A 14,546-nucleotide genomic window follows, 5' to 3' on the forward strand; every position below is an offset into this window, starting at 1 on the left:
GCAGGTGTGGATAAGTTATGTGGAATGGGGAGCGCCATATAATGATGGCTTTCTTTAAAGCAGACATTTGGAACAGTTCCTACCCATTGATCCCATCTGATACCATGGGATCCTTGGAAGAAATCTGTTCCCAGGAAAGGAGTCTTTAAGAAAACGTATTTCTTGTTTTTCATGCAGGGTGCGAGCAGATCAGCGTATCACTGAATCCCGTCAGGTGGTAGAGCTTGCTGTGAAAGAACATAAAGCAGAAATCTTGGCTCTCCAGCAAGCGTTAAAGGAGCAAAAACTCAAGGCTGAGAGCCTTTCTGACAAGGTTAGTTAGTTGGTTTTTTAAGCACCTTTCCATCATACAGCGTTGACAAAATCAGTTGTTCCAGAGGCTACATCACAGCCAAAAAATATTTTAGCATGTTATAATTACGGCTCTGAAATGCCAAAAGTCTGGCCAGAGTTCACCTTAATTTGGCTTAGATGCAATGAATGCAAATCGCTCTTTTCATGTGTGACAGTTACTGTTTCTTTGATACGTTGCATTGAATATATAATATATTTTGTAGAGTAGAGACATGTCCCTGCCCGCATGAAGCTTATAGTCTAAAATTTAAAGAGGCGGGGAGTGGGCAGCAGAAGGAAGGGGACATAGGAGCTGCTTGAGAGTGGAACTGAATGTCTAGGGAGGTGATCATGGCTGGAGATGCCATCTGCCAGGCAGTGAAGCTGTATCAAGCTGGAGGCCTCCTGGAAAAGAAGAAACATAAGATCATAAGAAGAGCCTGCTGGATCAGCCAGTGGCCCATCTAGTCCAGCATCCTCACAGTGGCTGACTGGATGCCTGTCAAAGACATGCAAGCAGGACCTGAGCACAAGAGCCCTCTCCCCTCCTGAGGATCGCAGGAAGTGATATTCAGAAGCATTGCTGCCTCCAGCCGTGGAGGCAGAGCATAGCCATCACGGCTAGTAGCCATTGATAGCCTTAACCTCCATGAATTGGTCTGATCCTCTTTTAAAGCTATTCAGTGGAAGTGAGAAATGAAGCTACTTAGGTGTTCCCAGAGGGAGTTAAACAGGTCAGCAAGGGAGTAAGGGTGGAGTCCTCTAAGAAATTTGGAGACTTTCGAGCAGCTGAGTGTGGTAGAGCTGAAAGGAGCAAAGGGGAGGACCATAGCTCAGTGGTTGGAGCATTCATCTTCCAGGCCAAAGGTCCCAGGTATACTTCCCGCCATCTTCAGGTATGGCTGTGAAAAAGACTCCCTACCTGAAACCCTGGAGAACTGCTGCCAGCTAGGATAGATAATGCCCCGCTAGATGGACTTGATGGTCTGACTCTGTACAGTGGTACCTTGGTTGTCGAACTAAATCCATTCCGTTCCATTCAATTCCCGAAGCATTAGAAATCCAAAGTGTGGCTTCCGATTGGCTGCAGGAGCTTCCTGCACTCATGTGGAAGTCGCGTTGGACGTTCTGCTTCCAAAAAACATTCGCAAACCGGAACAATCACTTCTGGGTTTGTGGCGCTTGGGAGCCGATTTGTTTGGGAGCCAAGACGTTCGACAACCAAGGTACCACTGTATAAGGCAGCTTTGTTGAGAGATAAGAAAAATGATGGAGATCCTTTAAAAATAAGGATCAGTTTGCTCCCAGTGGGGAAGGAAGTGTTAATGTCAGTGTATCTGATCTATCTAGCTTAATGATTTGGAGAAGAAGCATGCTATGCTGGAGATGAACGCGCGTAGCCTGCAACAGAAGCTTGAGACGGAGCGTGAACTCAAGCAGAGGCTTCTTGAAGAGGTAATAATACTCAACTCATAATGAGATGCCATTCATCCGTATTGGGAGAGATTATGAAATCACCCAGCTTCACACAGTGGGTATTTTACACCACAGACTTTACTGGTTTAATAATAACTCCATCTTCCCTGGGAATTACAATTTTTATGCATGCACATATTTGCTTGCTGTTATATCCTGCTTTGCTTTCATCATGGGGCATGCATCTAGTGGTCCGCAGGGAGGCAGTCATCCAGGCACTGATCAATCCCAGGCTCACTTAGCTTCATTTAAGGTGGTGTTTGTCATTTGCCTTCAGTCTGTGCTCTGAAATTCTCGGATGGCGGGTGGGAGATGCAGGAATGGGGTTACTTAGCAGGGAATTCTCAACATCTCACCAAACTTCAGCTCCTAATATTTTTTGAGAGAAGCCATCCCAGATAGTGATGCATAACTGTTTTAGGCTGTATACACCTCCCTGGAAGTAGATCCTATGGAACTCAATGGGGTTTGCTTATGAGTAGACATGTAGAGGATTTCACTGTTCGGTTTTGAGGTTAAGATCTTGGAGGAGGCTTGGAAGCTGATTTTAACCCCCAAGTGTTGCCTCCCCTCTCTTCCTTAATAAAGACGTCTGCCACTGGAGAGGCAAATAAAATGACACTGTTGTGTATTTATGCCAGTTAATAATACTCTATTGCCGAGTCACAACCACCTTGACCTTTTCTATATATCAGTCTTTAGATTTTTTTGCTTTTTTGTGCGTTTGGAAAAGCAGAGGATTCTATTTAAAATGCAGACTGCATGGGCATAGTTTTAAGGCCAAAAGGGATTTAGAACACTGGAATATTACCAGATCCTCTAATAGGAATATATTCTCTCCACTAACTAAATGCTGCATAAATACACTCCACTTGATCTGCACAATTTGTTTCCGATGACTTCTTCATAGATTTTTGAATTTTTGACTCTCTTTCATCAGTGTGGACAAGGAAGGGGTAGATGAATGTCTTCAAATACTCCCGCACCACAAAAGCCCATGTTCCACATCCAATAATTCTGTATACTTCATGCATATTTTTTCTTAATCCTTACTTCGTTTGTTCTGAAAGTTTTTTTTAGCATTTTGCAAAGGTTTCTGGTCTCTGGGAAGGGAGACCAAGCCACTACAAAAGCCACTGAACTCACCTCCCCCCATTTCTATACCCACTCGGCCATTTTAATCTGCAGAAGTGACACTAATGCTACTTCTGCATTTGTAAGAAATTGATCTGTTAGTGTGGCAGCACCCACACGCTTTGGAACTCCCTGCCTGTTGACACCAGCCAGGTGCCTTCACTGTACTTTAGGCACCTTCTCAAAGCATTTTTGCTTAGACAAGCTTACCCAGATATGTAGGATGTTGGAAAGTGTTTTGACCTGTTTTCAGCTTATTGTTGATTTTAATTATTATGCTTTGAATATTTTAATGGAGCTGCTGTAACTGTTCTTACTGATAATTTTACTGCTTTATTCCTTTTGTAAACATCCTTGAGGGTTCTTTCCTTTTCCCCTTGAGGGCTGCATTCCCTTCTGAGCAACCTCTTCCAAAGGTGCAATATCAGTGGTGGGTGGGGCCAGAAGCAAAAGTGGGTGGCCCAATGAGTGTAAATTTAACCTTCATGCAGTAGGTGTGTGACCTGGCTAGGTGGCCTGGGAAGACTTCTGAGGGCCATATAGAGAGGCCTAGAGGGCCACATTCGACACCTGACCTCCCCAGTTTGAAGTTCACTACACCTGACTTAAAGAATCTGGATTTTTCCTTCTTACCAACAGCAAGCAAAGCTGCAGCAACAAATGGATCTACAGAAAAATCACATATTCCGCCTGACTCAAGGCCTGCAAGAGGCTTTGGATAGGGCAGATCTTCTGAAGACTGAGAGAAGTGACCTGGAGTACCAGCTAGAAAATATCCAGGTGAGAAGAGGCAATGCCTTATGCTCTGGATTTCACACATCCTCCCCTGGGATTGTTTTGCTGTCTACATGGACATGTGTCACAATATACGGTTTTTTCCCTATCTTTCCTTTTCATCCTTTTTTCTGTACTTCAAAGGTTCTCTATTCCCACGAAAAGGTGAAAATGGAGGGCACCATTTCACAACAAACCAAGCTCATTGACTTTCTGCAAGCAAAGATGGACCAGCCAGCCAAAAGGAAAAAGGTGAGGAATCAGGCGGTTTGTTACACATGGTGTTTAAAAAATAAATAAACCTAAGGCTGGAGTCCAAAGAACACTTGCAGCTAGTTCTGTGTGCCCCAGAATCCTGCTGGGTGTGCGCAAGCCCCCTGCGTGTGCCTGAAGTCTGTCTTTGGAACCTGGCCTAAATGATTAGCTGCGGTGTCTTGATATTAAGCCATAACCCGAAGGAAAAGCATGCCCAAGCTATAAGAGGATGCTGTAAAGACAGTTTCAGCACATGACGGTGGAGTATTTTGCTCTTTTTTCTCTGAGTGAACCCACCTGGAACAATTTGGGGAAAGTGCACGCTTTCCCTGCTTCTATGCTGAAACGTGGGAACAAACCGTGGAAATAAATGTTTGAAAATAAGGGCAGGAGTGGCTGTTTAGGTTCATCACAGCCGGGTGTCGCCTTTGTTACTAGCAAGCTCTTAGACAGAGATGAGGCGGCAGTGGAGATGGGAAGGCTGTATGCAGCATTCTCCATCCACTGACGCAATTCCGCACAACAGATTGCTCAATCTATTGTGAAATAAAGTTACCATCAGCCTCCTCATGCATTCCCTTGCACAGTGATGTTCCCCTGGTGCAAAACATTTCACCGGCGGAACAAACATGCCACTAAGCGACTTCAGCTTTTAGCGCCAGTTGGATGCCACCCACAGAATTCTCCGTTGAGGTAGATGGAAAATGTTAGCATTGCCCAGATCAGCTTCTCCAAAACAGTTTGAGTGGGGGAGAGCTTCAGGTTCTCCCCGCTGCCACGCCTTAACTTCTTTCTTTATCAAGATGAGGAATACCATCAGACCCTCTGGTCTGCAGTTAGTGAGGTTTCCCTTCCCCTAGTTTAAACCATCACTTACTAGGAGTTAGGAGCTGTCTGTGTGTTTCTGTTGCTAGGGCCTGTTTAGTCGACGGAAAGAGGACCCTTGTTTACCCACACAGGTTCCTCTGCAGTACAATGAGCTGAAGGTGGCGCTGGAGAAGGAGAAGGCCCGTTCGGCTGAGCTGGAGGAGGCCCTTCAGAAAACCCGCATCGAGCTCAGATCTGCTCGAGAGGAAGGTAGGGGGCTACTGAAAAGTTGCATCTGGAGAGAAGGACCGTTTTTAGTCCAAACGCGTGTCTCATATTTCTGTGTTTTCTGTAGCAGTGAAATGTTTTTCTCTCCACCCCCCCCCCCCGCCCTCTCTCCCCTTTCCCCCTGTTTGCTGTTGAGGATCCAATAGAGCAACACCTTTGCTGCAGGCTGTAACTCTTAAGGCTGCCTTAGAACCACGGCTGCTCCTCGTGCAGGGGAGGAGTTGACTAACTATTTATGTGTATCTGTAGCTGCCCATAGGAAAATTACAGACCACCCTCACCCATCCACTCCTGCCACGGCCAGGCAGCAGATCATCATGTCTGCCATAGTCCGGTCACCAGAACACCAGCCCACGCCCATCAGTCTGCTTGCTCCTCCCTCAAGCCGCAGAAAGGAGTCTTCCACACCAGAGGGTAAGGCTTCGAGGGGGCGGGTTGGGTATGGGAAGAGTCCCTATCCCTTGATTCAACTCAACACCCTCCTTTCATCTATGCACATTCTAACCAAGCATATCCATGAGTTTGGCAACCTTAAGGGAATCGGGAGGCTTGGAGACTTGTTAGGGAGAGAAATATATATATATATATATATATATCCCCGTGAAAATGTAAATGTCCCGCCGCCCCAATCACTTCCTCTTCTATCGTGACCCAAGCCTTCATAATTATTCTTTTCATATTATTCTTCAACCTAAAAGTCTGACTTGACCAAGCAACAAATAAATGGAAATCGGTTGAAAGGGAGAGAACAAGTAGAGTCTTCTTAAAATAAAGGCTGCTATAAGATTCATTCTGCAAACTACAAGTTCCAGAGAAAATGAAAAGTTTTTTCTTCTTCTTTTCATTTCAAGGACCCTCGTCGCTTTGTCACACAGCAAAATTATTTGCACGTAGGAGGTGCCAGGCTCGGCCTAATGCATTTCCCTATTAAGAGAGACTTGGTAGCAGGGCCTGGGGTAGGCTTTAGAGCTGCTCAATATGAAGATCATAATAAAGTGAAAATGTCAATTTGGAAACACAAATCAGCTGGGATGATGGCAGGTGTAGGCTGGAGTGGCGGAAAATTCTGTGCTTTTCTGCTTTAAAAGTACAAGTGTTATATGTAATGGTGATCTCTTTATTTTAATCATAAGCACACTTACTTGGGAGCAAACCCCATTAAACACAAAGAGACTTGATGCTTGGCAAATATGTATAGAACTGCACAGTTGGTCCATGGAAGGAGACTTAACCCTTCTGTTCCCTTTCAAGTGTATATAGAAGTGCTGAGCTCTTTGGTCCTGCCTCTTTGCAGGATGCTTACTTTATTCCAAAGTGCCACATACCGTGATGGAGCTGTATACATAATAAGCAGAAGATTTTAGTTCCAACAGAAACAACAACATAAAGAAAGGGTTTCTTCCTAGTAGAAATACGCTGAAGGAGCACCTCTTTACCCTGGCCTTTGACTCTTGAGAAACATGTTAGGACCCACCCTGTTCTCTTGATAGTGATCTTTTTAAATAGTTTTCAGTACTGCCTTTTTCTTCTGAAAAATTGAACTTTCAACAATTTGTTTTTTCCCCTAATTATTGGTGATAAGTTTGAATAAGAGGCTTTCCATCTTACCCAGCTGTGGTTATCCTAATATCCTGTTCTGGTCCAAACTCGTTCTACAGCTTCCAAGTCTCTTTCGTGAGCAGTTCCTCCTACTTGCACCCTCGGGCATTATCTTGGGTTATTCTAATTTAACCATTGAAAATCTGGGGTCCTCCTTCTTTTGCCTAGGGTAGGCAATTTCCTGTTGAGCCATCTTTTCTCAAATGCTGAGCCATCTCTCCCCCTGCCCTCCAAAAAAACCCAGTAATGTAACGTGGAACGTGGCTTTCGGGAACCCTTTTCAGACAACCTGCTTCTGCAGCTACTTGGCTGTCTTCCATGCCCATCCGTGACTATTCCAGTATCTCATGCCACTAAGATTTCTTTTAGCTTTCCAGATCTGTTTAGCCATTAACACTTGAACCCTTTGCCCCCTAAAAAAACGACATTCAGCGTAAGTTATCAGCTCTCCAGCGTGTGTTACTTCTCCGTGTTTCTTCTGCAGTGCTTGTCTCCCTTTTATTGATGTCTGAAGTACGTACGGCTTGTCTGCCATCCCTACAGGTCTGTTGGTGTACTTGTTGGTGTGATTCAGTCGTGTGGTCTAGAGCTGGTGTACTGTTGTGCCCGGTCTAGAGGCCTTGCAGGTCTAGGGCTATTGTGTACTGTTGAGCTGAGGGAAAGGCCCCCAGCTTAAACCTCTTATCGGTTGTGAATATGACGTATGCCTTTTACAAAAGCCGCATCTCTTAGCATCAGCCCCCCATTTAAAATATAGGAATAATTCTGGCATACCTTATAACATGGGTGATGAACCACAGGCCTTATCTGGCGCATCAAACTTTCTCCAAAGGCTTGCCAGCCCCAGTGCAATTTATCTGCCCCACTACCCCAGTGGCATTGGGAATTATCCCTCTCCAAGTCCTCAGGTAATAGAAAGGAGTTCTTGGCAAAGAAGAAGAAAGATTTACGTGGCTCTCCTGTCTGGAAAACCAAGGGGTCAGAGAGCCCAGTGATACACCCGCTGAGCAAGAGTGAGGAGAGTTTTATCCTTTCTCTGCAACTTCTCTCCCCAGAGAGGGGGCTGTGGTGTGTACATAAGTGTGCACACCCACCACTAGCATTCAGCCCCCCAAGGGCCTTTCAGAAAGGCAGCATGGCCCTTTGGCTGAAGATGTTAGCCTCCTGTGCTTTACACAATAATCAGGATCGCTGAGATAATTACGTGACGTGCTTTGAACCCTCCAAGCACTATAAGTGCTAGTTGTTCTTTCATCTGCAAAAGTTAAAATTAACTGGCTGGCCTGTGATTTTAAACTCCGGTGTGCCCCAACTCTAAACACTTGGTATGTATTAACTTTCCTGCCAAAACCCGAGTATATATCTTGAGTGCTAACAGCAGCGCTGCTTGAGTCTCGCTGCTGTTAAATCATCATCCTTTCTTACTCCATGTTGCCGCATGAAACCCATTCATTTAGTACTTATTTCCACAGTGCATTATATTTTTTTTTTGTAGAATTGGCGCGATCTCTCTGCCAAACCTCTGAAAAACAACAAGTGGATTAGGTATCGCTGTTTAAACAAGCAAGCAACTGCGTCCGCATTCAGTTATTTGCGCTTAGGGGTGGGAGCAGCCTGTTTCAACTTAAATCAAAGGGCTGCTTTTCTGCCTCACACAAGCGTTCTTTTGCTAACACCCTTGCTGGTGGTGGCAGTGCTTGGTGAAATGGGAAGGGGCAGCTAGCTCAGTAGTAGGGTGTGTCCCTTGGCTGCAGGTCCCCAGCTCAATTCCTGAAGCCTCCAGTTCAAGCCATCAGATGGCTGGGGACAGGAAGGACCTTTACCTGTGACAATAGAAAGCCACTCCCGAAGAGGATTGGGCAAATCGTCTGAACCAGCAAAAAGCATCTTCTTATGTTCCTAAGGTCTCCTTTTCACATGCGTTGGCCAGTTGAGTTCCGAGTATGTGTGCTGCTTCTGCCGCCACCGGCCATATGCTTGCTGGTGGCATATGCATATTAAGTGCCTTAGGAATGTGAGATTTATCTCTCTGCGCAGCCCTGCCTAAAAGACCCTTTAGTTAGGTACCAACCAAACCAGCCGAGGGAGATCGGAAGTGCTGATAGCTGCCGAGCTGCTTTTAACTGTGCTCCTTCCCCCCAGAGTTTAACCGGCGTCTGAAAGAACGGATGCATCACAATATCCCTCACCGGTTCAATGTGGGGCTGAACATGAGAGCAACTAAATGTGCAGTTTGCTTGGATACGGTTCACTTTGGACGACAGGCGTCTAAATGTCTTGGTAAGAATGGCAAGGAAACAAAGGTGGTAACAGGGCCGAACTGGAAGAGTAATAATACCTAATGTTATGTCCATATTGTCTAATTTTTTGTTCTCTTGGCCAAGCTTGTTATCTGTGTTCCCTTTTCTGTCCTCTTTGCCTCAAGAAAGGTTTCCACCGATATAGCCCTATTAGTCCTTGGGCCCTGTAGGCTGACAATTAAAAAAATTATTATTTTTAAAAAAGAATTCCTTAGAATGTTAGTAAACGTTCCATAACACCACAACAGCTACACCAATGCCTGGTGATGGCTCATTTCCATCAGTTGGAGCCAGAGTCTCTTAATCACTAGCTAGAGCAGCTTCAAAGACTGCAGCCCAAATTTACCTCAGAGTTTGGGGAGTTTGGAGTTGGCTTTTCTGCAAATTCACACTTTCTCAATTTAATTCATTACTGTTCTAAGATCACAATAAGCACACCCCCCCCCTGCACACCAAATTATCGTAAACTGCTTTAGTGACTTAATGATTTTTATATATTTTTTGGAATAGACTTCATGAATTAGCAGTATTCATCCTGTATTCCTTAGGTCAATCCTTTTCTACTTATCATGCCAAAATAAAAAGGCATTGGAAAATGATGCTGAAAGCACAGCATCTCCTCTCTCTACAAAATGGGGTCCTAGGCCTCAACAGTAATGTCATAAGGTTCTCAGCTTTGTGGAAAAGGGACATATATGGATTTCAAGCATTTTAGGAAAACCTTGGCGACCTTTATTAAGCAGGCTTGATCTTGGAGGACAAAAGCTGATCATGTCTCCTGCAGAAGTACTCATTTCACAACTGGCACAGAACAGGTTCTTAGCTGTTATTTGCTGCCTTGTTGTTGGCATCCATCTGTCTTGAGAGACAATGGAGTGCACCTCCAGGGGTGAAGTCAGACCAGTGGTACTACGGGTTAAGAACTTAATTTGTTCTGGAGGTCCGTTCTTAACCTGAAACTGTTCTTAACCTGAGGTACCACTTTAGTTATGGGACCACTGTGCCACCGCTGCACGATGTCTGTTCTCATCCTGAAGCAAAGTTCTTAACCCGAGGTACCATTTCTGGGTTAGCGGAGTCTGTAACCTGAAGCGTCTGTAACCTGAGATACCACTGTACCTAAAGCCAAGAAGTTGTGCACCAGAACACGTGGTGATAATAGGGAAGTTAGTTGAGATTCTTCAGCTTAATATTGGGTCGGTGCAGACTTGAGTCTGAGCAATTCCGATTTTGTGAAAAATCCTTTACCTGAAGTTTTTAAGTGCAGGGCTCTATCCAACATTCATTGTCTGCTATCACAAGAGCCTTTGCACTAGCAGGTGGTGGAGTTTAAAGGTTGAGCAATGAAGAAATCCAGCACAGCAGTTACATTAGCAGAAGCTTGTTGTGCAACAAGTATATCGCTAAGCAACTAATATAGTGTTACATTTGATAGCCCTTAAATCCTAATGTTTCTATAAGGTTTCCCCCTCTTCCCTTTCTACCCTCCCCCTGCCAGAATGCCAGATGATGTGCCATCCAAAGTGCTCAACCTGTTTGCCGGCTACTTGTGGCTTGCCTGCCGAATACGCCACGCATTTCTCCGAAGCCTTCTGCCGAGACAAACTGAACTCTCCGGGTCTGCAGCTGAAAGAGCCAAGCAGCAGTTTACGGCTAGAAGGATGGATGAAGGTGCCAAGGTACAAACGTGAGTCTCTGCGCTAAAATTGCTTGCCCAGAGCTGCTGGTGCTGCCGCCGCTGGAGGAGCCGCTCCGTAGACTGTAGCTGTGAAGCCGATTCTCTTGTTTGCTGGTGAAAACTCCCACGGGAGGTTGGCTGACCACGCTAATCGGGAACCTTTGACGCAACCCTCTAACGCAGTTTTGTCCTTTTTCTGTGTTTTCAGAAATAATAAGCGTGGGCAGCAGGGCTGGGACAGGAAGTATATAGTTCTGGAAGGAACTAAAGTGCTTGTTTATGACACAGAAGCAAGAGAAGGTAACCTCTTAACATCTGACTCGCTTTCCCCGTCTCCTCTGACATGGCCTCTCAATGCATAACTTTGTCTGAACAAAAACGTTTGAACTTTGTGGAAGTGGGGAGATTGGCTTAATACTCTAGGACATCACTCTTTGTAAAGCCTCGCCCTTGGAGAACCCTTTCTGCATCTGACCGCCAAGGAGCTGCCACTGGGCGCCTCCAGTATAACCCCTACGATTGGCAAAGGAACCTGAGTGCGTTCTAGGCTGCATTTGCCGCACATATGGGGCGCTGATTGCTGTTGCGCCACACAAACTGACCATGCCCCCAACATTCTCTGTGGCTGAGCCATTGATCAGAAGATCAGTAGTGACAGGTACGTTATCTTTCAGGGGCGCTTCTCTGCCATTACTGATCTTCTCCCCCCCCCCCCTGAGGTGCCCCAGAGCCTCCCCGCCCCTTAGGAACAAAGCGCAATTTGAAAACTTCTGCTCTAGTTGTCTTAGTGCCCCTCCAGGCTGGTGCTTTATTGTGGGTTTAGTTGGCAACATGCTGTTGAGACGGTAAAGAGTTCCTTAGTGGCAGATTGGTTCCGCTTTAGTCCATTCCGCAATTCTTCCCCAAGGTTATTGCTGTCCAGAGGGCTTATAGTGCAATGAAAGCGGGACAAAAATGATGCTGATTTTAGCAGGGATGTGCATTAGCTGGAAATGAAGCAGTGTGATGATGCCCCCTCCCCCAAAAAACCCCATTCTGCAAGTGCAAACAATATTGAAAGTGGAATTGTGTATGACTGCCCCAATAGCATTTTGCACACAAATCACTGTGAATGCGCAATCAAAAGTACGTCTGGAGGGGCCTTTTGTCTTACATTTGTTCCAGCCCTCAAGAATGACGTGAAATTTAACGTGTGAAGTGCCTTCTCCCCCAACATCTGTTTTTCTCTCTGATTTCTTTGTCTTCCAAGTTTCCATTCCCCCTTCATACTCTTGTCCTCCCACTTATATCTTTGCCAAAGCAGGACAGAGGCCTACGGAGGAGTTTGAGCTGTGTCCTCCAGACGGAGATGTGACTGTCCACGGAGCTGTGGGCGCAACTGAGCTCCTAAACACAGCTAAGACAGGTGAGGTCAATTGTGTTTCATCTGATGTGTTAACACATCAGCTGGCTGTGGCAGAGCCCTGGCTTTTTCAGATATCTTTTTTAAAAACAACAACGGTGTGGTCCTGTAATTCGTTATTTACCGTATTTTTCGCTCTATAGGACGCACCGGACCATAGGACGCACCTTGTTTTAGAGGGGGAGAACAAGAAAAAAAATTCTCCCCCTCTCTGCTCAGCGCCCCTTCAGCGAAGCGGCAGGAGAAACAGAAACCCTTCTATTTCTCCTCCCGCTTGGCTGAAGGGGCGCTGCACAGCTCTCCCTCTATGCTGAAGCTAGGAGAGTCTTGCTCTGCTGGCTTCAGCAAAAGGAACCTGAAGCCTGCATAACTCTCACTGCACTCCGAAGGCTTCAGGTGGCTATCCCTGAAGCCTTCGGAGCTCAGCGCAAGTTCCCGCTGCGCTCCGCAGGCTTCAGGTTCCTTTCGCTGAAGGCGGGAGAGCAAGACTCATGCTGCGCTCCGAAGGCTTCAGGCAGCTATCCCTGAAGCCTGAAGAGCGATAGAAGTCGGTGCGCACCGACCCCTCTCGTTCTCCAGGCTTCAGCGAAAGCAACTGCTCCCTCTGCACTTTGGAGGCTTCGTGTTGCTATCGCTGAAGCCAAGGAGCCTGCATTCGCTCTATAGGATGCACACACACTTCCCCTTAATTTTGGGAGGGGAAAAGTGTTCTATAGAGCAAAAAATACAGTAAGTTTACAAATTTTACAAACCTGAGCCATCCAATGCAGGAAGCTGCCATATACTGAGTTGGACCCTTGGTCCATGTAGCTCCATGATGTCAGGGATAAGGGAAACCCCAGAGGAGGAAGGCTCAGGGCCAGGGGATTGGGTGGTGGGATGCTGAGGAGAGGTCAGAGGTAAAGGTTTGGGAGGAGAGGCTGGATGCTGAAGGGGCAACAGTATTTAGTGAATGGGAAGAACAAGGAAGGTACGCTCTATGGAACAGCCTCCCATCAGATGTCAAGGAAATAAACAGCAATCTGACTTTTAGAAGACATCTGAAGGCAGCCCTGTTTAGGGAAGTTTTTAATGTTTGCTGTTTTATCGTTTTTGTAATATTCTGTTGGGAGCTGCCCAGAGTGCCTGGGGAAACCCAGCCAGATGGGTGGCGTATAAATTATTATTATTATTATTATTATTATTATTATTATTATTATTATTAATAATAATAATGTCTGTGACCTTGATTTCTGAAGCTCATAGTTCCTGATTGCACTTTTCTCAAGATACCTTGAAAACTTCTTTTCCACCCTAAGCCGTTTTTGACCTCTAGGTCTTTATTCACCCACCACCCACCCCATTTCTTAAACCTCTCTGTGTTTTTTGGTAACAGATGTGCCCTATATATTGAAGCTGGAATCTCATCCTCATACCACGTGTTGGCCTGGCCGGACTCTCTACTTACTCACACCCACTTTTCCTGATAAGCAACGCTGGGTCAGTGCGTTGGAATCCATAGTTGCTGGAGGAAGAGTTTCCAGGGAAAAGGCTGAGGCTGATGCTGTAAGTAAAAACATTGAGGGTTGCGGGGGGGGGGGGGATCCTCTTTCATTTTAAAAAGAGGGATATTTCTAGACTTTTTAACATAGTCCTCTAAGAAAAGAAAATAGACAAGGGGAATTCTGTCCCATTTGCTCAGTAAGTAAATCTCCACCCTTTCTGCATCCTAACTAATTATGTGGGATGATTAATAAACTCTTGGAGAGGCACTATCTGATTTTGTTAAAACTTAACTCAAACTGTTTTAATTAACCGAAACAGAATATTATTTGCATTTAGGCAATTCCTGTCTCCCATTGATTTACAGCCATCACCACCCAGCGTACCCTAACCTAGGTACTCACCATTTGCACCACATTTCTGACCAAGGGCCTAAAGCACAAAATAAATCTAATGACCACAACACTCTAGGCCTTTTATCAATCAATCAAAATAGAAATATATTTTTAAGGTGTGGCTTGGGTTTTGCAGGTGCATCCAGACACACACAATTTCAAAGGTGAGCCTCCTGTGGAAACATATTGTCCATGTTTTGGACATGCATCTTTTAATCTAGCCCTGGGGAAACATGGTGTTTTGGTTTGCAGCTGAAGGAGCAATGCACAGTTCTGATTTGGCGTGCCATTCAGGAATATATTTTCTTTCCTTCTCGGAATGCAAACATTTAAGTTTGCTAGGGGCGTGGGGGAAGGAAAGAACCAGAGAGCCTGTGTGATCCATGGGAGGAGGGACAAAGAGGTACTGGGCATATGATTGGAGGCTGCGTATGTGTCCCTTAAGGAGCATGGAATACCGTCCACTGTCAAAGAAAGTCTGCTTCTGAATACCAGTTTCTGGAAACTGCAGGAGGAGAGTACTGTTGTTGTAGGCTTCCCATAGGCATCTGACTGGTTACTTTCAGGGTTCCTGGCCAGATGGGCCACTGGTCTGATCCAGCAGGCTCTTCTTACATTCTTAG

At 45.6% G+C, this 14,546-nt stretch overlaps 1 protein-coding gene across 12 annotated transcripts in view; it reads left to right on the top strand.

The window, feature by feature from the left end:
• The window catches only part of CIT (citron rho-interacting serine/threonine kinase), a 105,784-nt gene that overhangs the window by 76,231 nt on the left and 15,007 nt on the right, over positions 1-14,546 (top strand). For 7 of the 12 annotated variants that reach the window (XM_083716806.1, XM_083716808.1, XM_083716803.1 and 4 more), the window contains 11 exons: positions 178-313; positions 1,684-1,788; positions 3,583-3,723; positions 3,862-3,969; positions 4,887-5,049; positions 5,317-5,481; positions 8,809-8,946; positions 10,465-10,645; positions 10,853-10,944; positions 11,945-12,049; positions 13,422-13,591. In XM_083716806.1, the coding sequence (XP_083572932.1) occupies positions 178-313; positions 1,684-1,788; positions 3,583-3,723; positions 3,862-3,969; positions 4,887-5,049; positions 5,317-5,481; positions 8,809-8,946; positions 10,465-10,645; positions 10,853-10,944; positions 11,945-12,049; positions 13,422-13,591 (1,504 nt within the window). The remainder of the gene's footprint in view (positions 1-177; positions 314-1,683; positions 1,789-3,582; positions 3,724-3,861; positions 3,970-4,886; positions 5,050-5,316; positions 5,482-8,808; positions 8,947-10,464; positions 10,646-10,852; positions 10,945-11,944; positions 12,050-13,421; positions 13,592-14,546) is intronic. The other 5 variants (XM_083716805.1, XM_083716810.1, XM_083716809.1 and 2 more) reach the window with 4 other exon arrangements.

Source organism: Podarcis gaigeae (genome assembly GCF_964106915.1).
Source record: "Podarcis gaigeae genome assembly, chromosome: 16".
Classification (NCBI taxonomy): Eukaryota; Metazoa; Chordata; class Lepidosauria; order Squamata; family Lacertidae; genus Podarcis; species Podarcis gaigeae.